Source organism: Camelus ferus, chromosome 7 (genome assembly GCF_009834535.1).
Source record: "Camelus ferus isolate YT-003-E chromosome 7, BCGSAC_Cfer_1.0, whole genome shotgun sequence".
In the NCBI taxonomy this organism is placed as follows: Eukaryota; Metazoa; Chordata; class Mammalia; order Artiodactyla; family Camelidae; genus Camelus; species Camelus ferus.
In genome coordinates, this window is record NC_045702.1 from 48,643,431 (window position 1) to 48,656,677 (window position 13,247).

Consider the following 13,247-nt stretch of genomic DNA (forward strand, 5'->3'; position numbering starts at 1 on the left):
CAGGCTTCATTTTGTTGTTTTCCTAGAGAAAATTTCATTTTAACCTGGGTGCATGTCAGTGTGTGTGTGTGTTTCTACAATTTGTCTTATTTGGTCGGCCTTTGTCTCTATTCTCTCTGAGCCTGGTTACCTTGGTTACCATTACATACACGCTTGTATGTAAAGTTCCTCTTTGACGTACAGTATTTCTATGGAAACAATGAGGTCATTGGTATGGGTAGCTGCTTAGGGAAAACATAATGAAATACTGCATATTGATCTTTCTTTTTGGTCATAAAATCTATTATTAAATTATTTTTTAATTAGAGAACTATATTTTTGCTTTCCTTTTGACTTGATCATAAAGCTGCATTTTTCCTTGTTTATAGACTTGCTCAAATAAAATGACTTAGAGCATTAGATATACTGTATAGCTCTCTCTTGTGATATGTAGTGTCATAAAGATCACCTCAGATGCATATAACAATGAAAGAGTATTACTTTAACTTTAAAGGTCTCTCAGAGAGTGAAAAGTTTATCTCAATAACATCTGTCACAATCATAAAATTGCCCGAGGAATTTTATATATTCATATGAAGACAACGAGCAATGTTTAGATGATTTATCAAGGGAAAAAAAAGGCCCTACTTGTGGTTATTAGTTTTAAAATCTTGAGATTTAGAAACACAGGTATATAAGAGAGAAGTGGTAGTTAATAAAACATGTTTTTTGTGATATTAAATAAGTGCATGTGTAATTGATATTCTGTTTTCTTTTTAAGTCTTAAGAAGCTTTTAAACCTTTTTTAAAAACATCTCTTTTCCTCTTTGTTTTATTTCCACACCACTCCAGTCTAATTTTTTTTCTTTCTAGATGATGTGGAAACCTGCTTATGATTTTCTCTATACTTGGAGTGCTCACTATGGAAATAGCTACAGAGATGTGTTACAAGACCTTCAATCAGCTTTGGACAGAATGAAAAACCCTGTGACCAAACAATGGCGAGACCTAACTGGAGCTTTAATCCTAGTAAATTCTTTAGAGGTTTTGAGAGCAACTGCATTCTCGACTTCTGAGGAAGTATAGAAGTGAAGGGTATGTTTTTTGGAGGAGGAAGTAGGGGGAGAATGGGGTGTGTGTGTGTGTGTGTGTGTGTTTGTGTGTGTGTGTATGAAAGAGAAAGAATCTCATAGAAGTATTACTAATTTTTTGCTTGGTAAAGTGTGCTTTTCTGGTGAAAGCACAGCCTAACAAAGTCCAAGGATGGGTTTTATAATCTAATATGTATTTTTGTGTATGTTTCAAATGCAAACATTAAGCTGCTTTGTTATTGAGAAAGGAAAGAAAAACCTTCCCTCCCTTTCAAACTGCTTTAAATTTCTTTTAGTTAAAGCAAATGACTGCTAACATCACACAGATACCCAGATAAACTAGAGTTTCTCAATATTAACACTGGAATTTTACCAGGAGACAAGTAGGGAGAGAGGCGAAGCAAACACATACTCTGTGGCCAGGCACAGGCCTGAAGGCTTTCTATACCTGATCCTTTTTATTTCTCAGTGGTATGTGCTAGCATTATTCCCATTTTTCATGTGAAGAAACTAAGGACTAGAGAGGATGCTCAGGCCTATGCAGACAGCGTGAAAGAGGTTTTCTGTGTGCAAAACCTGGTTTTATTTTTTAAAAAAAACATAGCACATAGGAATATAGTAAAAAAAAATTTAAATGTGTATTAAAAGTTATAGGAAAATGGCAGCTATTTCATTTTAATTAAAGCTTAACTGCCTTTGAAAGACTGCCAGAAAGAAACATGACTTATCAGAAATCTGTTGTCTGCATCCATAGACTGGAGTTTTCACCACCTTCCTCCAGCATCTTGGGACCCAGTTAATCCTGTCTAACTTAGACGTTTTCTTCAGGATCATAGTTTTTTAGTTTGCCAAGATTTTTAATAACAAAAGTTATTTTTTAGAAAACCTGCTTCATTACTGTTAAGTACAGCAGTCTTAACCACCCAACTGATGTTGGTGTGTGCATGTTCATGTGCTCATGTAAAGACACGTGTCTGTGTTTGTGTGTGTGCACCAGGGAGTTTTATAAAGCTCTCAGGAAACAAAGATTATATAGGAATCTAGGTCGGTATAAAGGCTACTGCTAGAGAGTTCATAAAGAGATGGTCTGTGCTGACTCATATGTTCAGTCCTCTGGCGCCTCCAGTGTTTATGTGTTTCAGACAGTCATTCATTTATTGTCGTTCAATTGACAGGTAGTGTGTGTACCTACTCTGTGGCAGACACCTAGATGCTTGAGGTTAATAATGGGGAGAAAACAACATGATCCTTGACTTCAGTACTGCTGAAGTGATAGAGATAACAATAAAAAAATTATACAGTTAAATCTAAAGTGGCATCTGCAACACCAGCTGCATGGAAAGGCTGGGATGCCAAGAGATAGAGATATAGGGGGGAGGGAGGGGACGTCATATGGATTGGGGGATCAGGTAAGTTTTCCCTGGGAAAGAAATGATGAGCCTAGAAGAGGATCAGATATTGCTTCTGGTCTGGGAGGATGGAAGAGACAGTTCCTCAATGCACTGAAGCCCTCAGGCAGGAGTGGAGCCCAGGAGCTGTGGGGAGCCAGGGAGAAGGGCCTGAAAGGATGAAGGAGTGAAGGAAGGAAAGACACACCCTCAAAGGTAATGTGGATGAGCTGAATAAGGATTTTATTTAGGCATCCTGAATAAAACATGTCCATTTGGCTAAAAAGTAAAAGCAGAATCTTTTTAGAGCTTTTAATACACCTACTCTGGGGTATTTGGTATGCTGGCAAAGGTAATTTGAATTAGGGTTTGAGATTTTTAAGGCTTTTAATATTTATATTTGATGATACGAGAACATAGCTGGCCCAAGGAGTTATGTACACACATTCAAGGACAGAATTTATTTTAGTTGAAAATAAATTCAGGGAGAAGAAAAAAAACGATTTGTAAGTTCAGAATACAGTCGTTTTTAGTGATGATTTTGCTTCCTTTAGAACATTCTTGGAATCTTATTAGCATGTCAGCAAACCAGAGAATTTCGGGAAGGGATAATAAGGAATTAATAACTGGGTTTTTCCAGGCTCTAAGATCTGAGACTACAGAGATTTTGTTAGCTGATTAGAGTAGTAAGATTAAATAAATCACTTCGGGTTTATCACATCATGTGTTGTGATTGTGGTTGGGAAGTTTAAGAAGAGTTCAAAAAATGAACAGGATGATCTCTATAATTTAAGGATGAAGCAATGATTTCAATATTAATTCACACAAAGATATTTTATAATCTTGTAACAAATGCTTTCAGAGGAACTTTAAACCCATGTCCAAACATTCTGTTCTTACAAATATATTCTAATATTTTTATAAATCATTTTTACTTTTCTGAATTTTATGTTTTTCTTCCTATAATGGGTTTCATAATCAGAAAAGATTAAACTCAGTAGTCACGAATTGGCTTTACATTTGGCAGCAAATCAAGGGAATTAATAAGGCACTTAAATCCCATCCTTGACATCATTAAAAGCATCAAAAGCCATTAATCTCAAACGTCTTTAAACATTTCGAAACTGGAAAAAGCATAGACAGTTCTTTCAGTTCCTCAGGCTTTTCCCCTAAAGATGTATTGGGATGAGATTTTTGTTCAGTGCTCAGCTTGCATTGTAACAATTTTCTATGTAAGCCACAGATCCTCTACTTCCTCCTGTTAAATCCTTAATATGAAGGCCAATTAAGGCCATGCAAGCAATAGTGAGTCATTAATTGTTCATACCAATCATGAATGCAGTGCACTTTCATGTCCTGTAATGTAGAAAGTACCAAAAGAAGTTTTGAACTTAGGGATGACTTGGTTTCTGAAAGGAGCAGAGTGCACTGCAATAATGGATAGTGTTGGTCTAAGAATTTTTGCTGCTACTAAACAGCTTTGAGTATATGATATGAAAATACAATAAAAAAATTCAAAATCATACAATGCTGTACATAATTGGAAGTTTCAAACTTTAATTTTCATACTGTGCTACAGTAAATTATATTTTCTGTAAATTTTTAATGTGTAAGGAATACTTGAGACAATATACAGGAAAGGGAGAATAATAAAAATTATTTTTCAAGGCTTCTGTAACTGAAATAGATTTTTTTTTCTTTTTATATATAAACATTCTTCTTCCTCCATCTTCTGAGTAAGGTTTCTGTTGTGCGCTGCTGTATGACTTAGTAAGTCAATTTCCAAAGATCACATGTTCCTGTTATGCTAGATGGGGTTAACCCAAAGACATTCCTCAGAATAATAATTGTTTCAAGTTAGTTTCTTGCATGCATACTTACTAGCCCACAACACAAAATAAAAAGTGACTATGTATACACAGGAAACTTGAATTTGTACATATATAGAATCTGATGTGTATCTAATATTCAGCCATCAAGATTTCACTAAAACTTGTAGAGATTTTTGGCTTTTGCATATATATTTTGCATTGATTTTCTGTTTATATGGATCTAGTCTCATGTAGCTTTGCTGTTCTGAATAATAGTGTCAGTTTATACATAAGAGATGGGAATGGAGAGATCAGCCCCAGGTAGTAATTAGTAATGCCAAAGGAGAAAATTCCAGCGTAAACACTGCTATTGTACTAGTGACTACAGCATGAATGGCATCTTCTGCAACATACCAGTCCTGGAATTGAGAGCCTGTGGCATCTAAGCTTTGCCTGTTACTTCCTAAGAGACTTTTGATCTGTCACTCAGCCTCCCTGGGCTTCAGTTTTCTTGTCCGTAAAATGAAGGGGTTGAACTGGGTAACCTCTAAATTTCTCTTAGGCTTAAATGTCTACGAATGTATAATGAGTAGGATATTTTATGTTTTTTGCATATTAGTTTTGCTATGAGGAAAGAGAATGTGAACTAAGACTAAAAGTTTGGACTACTACTTTAAAGGATCTACATCATCTACATTAAAATAATGTTCCCTGTGTGTGAGGCATAGCACACATAGCACGCACACGTAAGCACACTAAGCACTTTACAGATATTATCTCATTTATTACTTACATAACCTAATGAAACTAGTTCAGTACATGTACTATTTTGAATAGCTAAAAACCATCAACTATTCAAAACAAACTAGAGCATGGGTGTGAGGACTGAGTCACAAGGTCAGCAGTGGCAGATTTTCTGGGAGCTACCGAAACACTCTTTCACACCTGCTCTAGTCTCACTACAGAGGCTGCAGACCAAGCAGCCTCTACTGCAGAGATTCTGTAACTGTAGCAGCAGTAGAATCAGCTAGAGGGTCTGTCAGAACAGAGACTTACGGGCCCCACCCCAGAATTCTGATTTGGCAGGTCTAGGGTGGTGCCTGAGAATTCGCGTTTCTGATAAGTTCCCAGGTGATGTAGATGCTGCTGGTTCAGTGATTCTGCATTTCACTTCCTTCATCTCTATAGGGATAAAGGGATTTCTATTAAACCAGAAAAACTTAACTTCTAAATAGACAAAATTTTATGTCATGTCATCAGGGAAATCACTTTTAAATTGTTAAAAAAAAAAAAACAAAACCCTAAATCAGACAATATAATATCTCCATTTATATATAAAGTGAACTTTGTTTCATAATGAATTCATAAAAGCCTGAAAAATAATTATTTTGATTGTAAAACTAATTAAGATCTCTGCATCTCATCTAAAATGTAAACATATTTGAATAAAAATAGGTAATAATTTGAGACATTTATTCAATGTGTTAAGATGATTTTGCAAAATATATGCAATGATGCACTTGTTTCTATAAAATATCTTTGGAGAAAGCTTCTTTTTACTGGTTCATCACTTGTTCAACGTCTTGTTGAATTAATTTTTCCCCACTGAAAAAAAAAATTCTATCTAATGTGATCAATACACTATCCACATGTCTCACTTTCTTTGTAGAATTACAAGGTGATCACAGGTGATCATAGGTGATAAATAAGGTAGCCAGATGATCTCTTCCCAATGTGGAGTTACTCATTTAAAGGAATGGTGACTTTGACAAGAGCTGATGAGCTGAACAAGCTCGTTTTAACATTGATATATCATATCTCATACTGTGCCATAATCTCCTTTTTAATTGTTCTTCTGTGAGTGACTAGGAGGATGTATGACTTCCTTTTTTCTGTTCTTAGAGACATTTGAGACTGTCCTTTTGTGCCTGGCAGCAGATTTTAAATGTTCCTAATATAAGTTGACACTTAAACCCTTGGAATGTATTGAGACACTTGACAAATTACATAAATATGATTAGTAGTTGAAAATTAAACTTGGTCATGATGAAATTACTGGTTTTACTTAAACTGGTTCTACCAAGCTCAGCCTTTTAAGCAGAATTTAGGATTGCCTAATTTGGTATAATGTTGACCTTACACTTACTAGGTTAAATGACATAATAAAATTAGCTACTACACTCCTTAGTGTAGTAGAAAAATCCATTTTATGGGGCAAAAATACACTTTTTTATTCAAGAAAATATATACTCAATGCTCATCCAGTCCCCTTACGTCATGGTGGAAAGCAAAGAAAATATGAAAGGAAGATTGGAAGAAGTTTGATTACGGTCTAATGAAAGAAAGAAGACTATTCAGGGACAGTGGAAACTTTATCTTTGTGCTGGTCTTTTTAAAAATATAAAATATCTTTCATTCTTTCTCCTTATCTGATCAATAATAAGATGCAAATTAACTTTTGCTTGGTTTTCTCCAGGATGGATTTAATGCTACCTGAGACTCCTCTTTAAAACTATTAAGAAACTTCAGCTAGAGCAAACACAGCGGCCGTATGTTAAGATTGTCATTTAGCAGTCTTTTGGGAGCTGGTGTCAGAAAACCTATTTCAAACTGGCTTAAGTACAAAGAATTTATTGTCTCTCACAACTGAAAACTCCAGGGGTAGTTTTAGGCATTCCGGAATTCAGAGCTTGAAGGCGTGATCAAATTGCTTGTTTGTTTTTCACCCTTCTGACTTTGGTTATATTGGTTTCATCCTTGGGCTCCATAAAGCAGCCCAACAGCTCTGTGCTCTCCCTTTGTGGGGCAAGAGGGCTGCAGCAGCTCTAGACTCACATTTCCTAGTGTTTCAGTTTCAAGCTGTGGAGGCTTTGAGTGTGTCAACTTGTCAAAACTAAACTTTGTTTCCAGAGTTCTCATCACTGAATATTTCTGGTTAGGGTCAGCTACAGGAGATTTGGAAGGTCACTGTGGAGCAGTAGCCATTGTGACTCTTGAAAGACAGATATAGATTAGGCCCCACCTCAGCCCCCAACTCAGCTTGGTGGTGGTGGGGGGGAGGGGCAGCTGCCTGGCCTGCAGCTCCAGTTTCCCTGGGTTCCCTTCCTTCTCCTCCAAATCCCTGCCAAGTGTGAGTGTGAGTCTGCAGCAGGAACATCACTTGACCTGCAGGTTATCCACAGCAGCAAGGTTGCAGCTTTGGAATCAAGGAGATACCAACAATGGTGCTAGTAACTGACAAACAGAGATTCTAGTTGTCCCTGCTCTTCCTCAGTCAGATGTTCATCTTTTTCCCTCAGCCTGACCTATAGCTAGGCTCAGCACCAGAGACAGAAGAAAGTGCCAGACCAAGAATTTGATCAGCTCTTACAAACATATCAGGTCAAATTAGTGCAATAAATCCTTATTGTATGTCATTGCTGATGGTTCTACTTTTCTGAACAAACCCTGATTGATACTTAGTGCAATAGAGCATTTCCCGATAACCCCAGAAGAGTTCCTCTGATTGGACCAATTTAGGTTTTGTGCTCATCCATCAGCCAATCACTAAGGGTTGTAACCAGCCGTCCTTTGACTGGTCAGACCTGGGTCACTTGGTCCTTCCTTGATACCCTATTTAGACTACTGGGTGTGTTGGGGAGTCATTGGTCACCAGGTGAAACTGAGATCTGTTCCTAGAATTGGGAGGAGGTAGATGTTGGGAAGTTCAACAGCAGTTTTCCACTAAAAATGTGATGTGAGATAACTTCAGCACTATTTCCTGTTTGGGGAAACCTTTTTTCCTCAAGTGGAATTTCCTCAAGCTAGTCATCTGAGTTCTTCTCAGGAAACTGGGCAATGGGCCTGCTTCTATAAACTTCTGCACTAAATCAAACGGTAAGTAAATGAAACCTCTCCAACAAACTGCCTTCCACATACAACTGTACAACTTTATAAATTGCTGATGACATGACAGAACCATCTAAAACACCATCAAAACTATGGGTTCACTTGACCTAGGAGGTCCAGGGGCAGATCTCCTAGTACTCCTAACTTCTCACTCTCAAGCAGAACCCACAGCCTAGTCAATGCACCTCACTTGCTGCAAGGAAGAAGTTGACTGGGAGAGAGGGAGAGGGGAGGAGTCCCCAGAATGACTGAGTGAGAAAATTGTAGTTAAGACCAAGTGGCAGGCATCACCTGCCCATGAAAAAGAGAATGGCAAAATTCTTTGAACACTCTCTGAATCAAATTTTGAAAGCAAATCCAAGGTCAGGGGTATTTCTATCTTTCTCAGTCGTCTAGCTTTTCACTGGAGACCTTTATCTCCACTTTTGAATGAGTAATAATGTCTAAATGCTTCCCAAGGGGAAAATGGAACAGGAATGTGAACAAAGTAAATTAGATGACTCTAAGACATCAGTGAAAAATAGGACAAAATGATATAAAAAGAATGCACTAACAAAAGTGGTGTGTTTCCTTACTTGTTTTATATATAAAACTGCTTTATGAAGATGTAATTCGTATATTATACAATTTATCCTGTCCATTTTTAAGAACCTGTAAACATTTTTCTTTCTTAATACATAGTTCCTGTTTAATATGGGTTCGATTATATTCATGATTTAGTCTACATGGGGAAATGCTCTTCAGGAGGGAATATCACATTGTTGTGTTTTTTCAGGGTGAAGTGGAATGCTGTGGGTTGTGGTGAAATCAGAGATTAGTAATCAAGGTTATTCCTGAAAAGATAAGGAGAGAGCACTTGATGTTATATTCCTAAAGCTATTTTCAAGAGGTTGCACTGATAGGTTGGAAGAAAAAAAATCTCAAGTCCTCCTTTTACACTTAGAGAATCTTTCTGTTTATTTCCATTTTGCTTGCTGGGAAGATTACTATGTGCCTAGGGATAAGAGTCCAAGTTCTGATGTGAGAGCTGCAAACCCATGCAAGTAATTAATCCACATGCCTGGGTTCTTGCCTTGAGCAAGGTTCTGAATCTATCTTTAATGAGAGCTCATTTTGACCACTTAGTATATTCTGTGTTTATGTACTAGAAAATTTTATTAGTTTGCTAGGGCCACCATAACAAAATACCAGACTGGGTGGCTTAAACAACAAAAATTTATTTTCTCCCAATTCTGGAGACTAGAAGTCCAAGACCAAAATTCTGGCAGGGCTGGCTATTTTCTGAGGGCCCTGAGGAAAGGGTCTGTTCTAGACCTGTCTCCCAACTTGTGGATGGTTATCTTCCCCCTCTGTCTTCTCATGGTTTTACCTCAGTGCATGCGTCTGTGTCCTAATCTCTTCATTTACAGACACTAGTCATATTGGATTAGGGCCAACACAAGTGACTTCATTTTGACGTAATTACCTTTTGAAAGACCCTATCACCAAATCTAACTACATTCTTAAGCACTGAATGTTAGGACTTCAGCATATGAATTTTGGGGGACACAATCCAGCCCATAAAAATTATTTGGTCATTTTTTTAAAAAATTTACTGAAATCAACTATTTTGTTTGAGTGCATTTTAAACAATACTGCAATGAATCTTTTAAAGTTTTTGCTTTCTCGCTTCTCTATCGCAGGCAAATCGTAGATGCCTAAGAAATGATGGATATTCAGAGTCACAGAATGAGCAGAATTATAGTGAGATGGCAGACCTAGACAGCTGGAACCTTTTCACTATATTGTTCTTTTACTTCAGGCAAGATATACTGTCAAATTCTGCTTATTAGAACTAATGGAAAATATTGGTATAGATAAACATACTCATAGATGATTTCCCTTGGGTTTTCTTTGTTACTATAGGATCTGAGTGCTGCAGATAAAGAATGCTCTTTCTATAGGTGGGGAATGTGAAGATAGTTTAAGAACAGAGTGTTGTGGGTGGGGATCATGCCATGAATCTGGACTGCTTTTTTGTTTGGTTTGTTTCTTTGTTTGTTTTTTGGTGAATCCTGCGGTGCCTGGGAAGGCAAATATCTTTTATTGAGCAAGCTAAAATAATGGAAGGCTTCGATCACCCAGAAAGCACACTGAGCAAATCTGGGAAATTTGTCTTGAGACTGGTGGGTGGGGAGGAAAGAGGATATGCTGAACTCCTGAGGGGGTCAAATAGATCATCCTAAACAGAGATTTGAGAGAAGAGCAGAAAAATATCCAATTGGGAACTGAAATTTGGGAGAGAAGGCCGAAAAGTCTTCTCCAGTTGTCATTTTTTACAGTCCTTTCAGGGTGCTTAGGGTAAACAAGCATGGGACTGAGAGGTTTCCTGAGACTTGGCATTTTCATTGCTAAAACGAGGAAAGTCCTGGCAAACTGAAACAGTTGGTCACCCCAGGTACAAAACTCTGAAAGACATTGCTAAAACTAAAAGTAGCACTGGGAAGGATAACACTTTCAATCACTATCAGGCATTTTGCATCATAGCTCAAATAATCACAATATTTAAACCTGTGTTAGTGAAGGATATGGGATATTTTTAGAGGTGAAGGGAGACATGGAAAGTACCAAGAATGTGTCACTGACTTGGGGACAGACTGTTTTGAGAAAAGGGTAAGACTTAAAGTAAATACAAGTTGCAAAGTTGATAGGGAGAGATAATGAGAGCAAATCTTGCTAATTAAAATTTTGGCTGAGGACCAGACCTGATAAAACCCATGCCACTGTGATGTGGATAATCTTTGAAATGATTTTTGTACGTTTACTCAATTACCAGTTTCTCTGACTACAAAACATTGAATTATTAACTTAATTCACTAAAAATACAGAAGTCAAAATTGGTTGTGACTTTACTGGGCAGTTTATGGAAAGGGTATTTGTCAAAGTGGTTCTTTTGATTTATGAAGACCAGTATTAGGCATATTTATCTTCACATTTAATTAATTAATTAATATTTTAATTGAACTATAGTTGATTTACAATATTATACTTGTTTCAGGTGACAGCATAGTGATTCAGTATTTCTATAGATTATATTCCATTTGAAGTTGCTACAAAATAATGGCTATAATTCCATGTGCTGTACAATATATCCTTGTTTATCTATTTCATACATGGTACTTTGTGTCTGTTAATCTCATGCCCTTATCTTGTCCCTCTCCCATCCCTCTCCCCACTAGCATCCACTAGTTGTTTTGTATTTCTGAGTCTGCTTCTGTTTTGCTATATACATTCGTTTATTTTATTTCTTAGATTCCATATATAAGTGATAATATGGGGTATTTGTCTTTCTCTGACATACTTCACTAAGCATAGCATTCTCTAGGTCCATCCACATTGTTGCAAAAAGATTTTCATTCTTTTTATGGCAGAGTAATATTCCACTGTATATACATACCACATCTACTTTATCCATTTGTCTGTTGATAGACACTTGGGTTGCTTCCATATTATGGCTATTTTAAATAGTGCTGCTATGAACATTTGGGTGCATGTATCTTTTTTCTTCTTTTTTTATTAAGGTAAAATCAGTTTACAACTTTGTGTTAATTTCTGGTACACAGCATAATGTTTCAGTCATACATGTGCATAGATATATTCCTTTTCATATTCTTTTTTCATTATAGGTTACTACAAGATAGTGAATATAGTTCCCTGTGCTATACAGAAGAAGCTTGTTTTTTTTTTCTCTTTCCTACTTTATATATAGTAGTTAGTATTTGCAAATCTTGAAATCCCAATTTATCCTTTCAACTCCCCCCATACCTCCTGGTAACCATAAGTTTGTTTTCTATGTCTGTGAGTCTGTTTCTGCTCTGTAAATAAGTCCATTTTGTAATTTTTTTAAGATTCTACATATAGATAATATCATATGGTATTTTTCTCTTTCTGGCTTATTTCGCTTAGTATGATGATCTTTTTGAATTAGTGTTTTTGGGCTTTTCTTGGATATATACACAGGAGTGGAATTACTGGGTCATATGGTAGTTCTATTTTTAAATTTTTGAAGAACCTCCGTACTGTTTTCCATAGTGGTTACATTCACCAGTATTTTATTCACATTTCCACCAATAGTGTACCTTTTTTCCACATCCTCACCAACATTTGATGTTTGTAGACTTTTTGATAATAGCCCCTCTGACAGGTGTGAGGTGATATCGCATTGTTTTGATTTGCATTTCTTTAATAATTAGCAATATTGAGCATCTTTCATGGATGTTGAATTTTGTCAGATGCTTTTTCTGTGACTAAAGAGATGTTGTAATTTTTATCCTTACTTTTGTTAATGTGTTGTATTACATTGATTGATTTATGAATATTGAATTCTTGCATCCCTGGAATATATTCTACTTAATCATGCTATATGAACTTTTTGTGTATTGTTGGATTCAGTTTACTAACATTTTGTTAAGGATTTTTGCATCTAAATTCATCAAAGATGTAATTTTTGTGTGTATGTGTGTGTGGTCTTTCTCTGGTTTTGGTATCAGAGTAATGGTGGCCTCAGAATGAATTTAGGAGTATTCTGTCCTCTTCAATTTTTTGAAACAGTTTAAGAAGGATAGGTAATAGGTCTTTATATGTTTGATAGAATTTCCCTGTGAAGCCATCTGGTCCTAGACTTTCATTTCCTTGCAGTTTTCTAATTACAAATTTAACTTCACTGCTAGTGATCAGTCTATCCATATAGTCTGCCTCTTCCTAATTCAGTCTTGGAAAATTTATGTTTCTAGAAGATTGTCCATTTCTTCTAAGTTGCCCAATTTTTTGGCATATAACTACTTGTAGTATTTTCTCATGATCCTTTGTATCTCTGTGGTACTAGTTGTGACTTCTCCTTTTTCAGTTCCTATCATTTATTTGAGTCCACTCCCTTTTTCTTCTTGATGAGCCTGGTTAAAGGTATATTAGCTTCTTTTTCTTTAAAACAAAACTCTTGGTTTCATTTATATTTTTTTGTCTCTGCTTAATTTATTTCCACTCTGATTCTTATTTTTTTTTTCCTTTCTTTTGCTGATTTTGGGCTTTGTTCTTCTTTTTCTAATTACTTT

The 13,247-nt window shown here is 36.2% G+C and overlaps 1 protein-coding gene across 5 annotated transcripts in view; it reads left to right on the plus strand.

Moving 5' to 3' along the window:
• MACC1 (MET transcriptional regulator MACC1) overlaps positions 1–13,247 on the plus strand; it is a 156,705-nt gene that overhangs the window by 52,037 nt on the left and 91,421 nt on the right. For 3 of the 5 annotated variants that reach the window (XR_004321481.1, XR_004321482.1, XM_032483879.1), the window contains exon 5: positions 853–1,074. Coding sequence is in view for 3 of the 5 variants with exons in the window: in XM_032483879.1 (XP_032339770.1) it covers positions 853–1,065 (213 nt within the window). In the remaining 2 variants the exon portion in view is untranslated. Of the gene's footprint in view, positions 1–852; positions 6,259–13,247 lie in introns of those variants that run through there. The other 2 variants (XM_032483880.1, XM_032483878.1) reach the window with 1 other exon arrangement.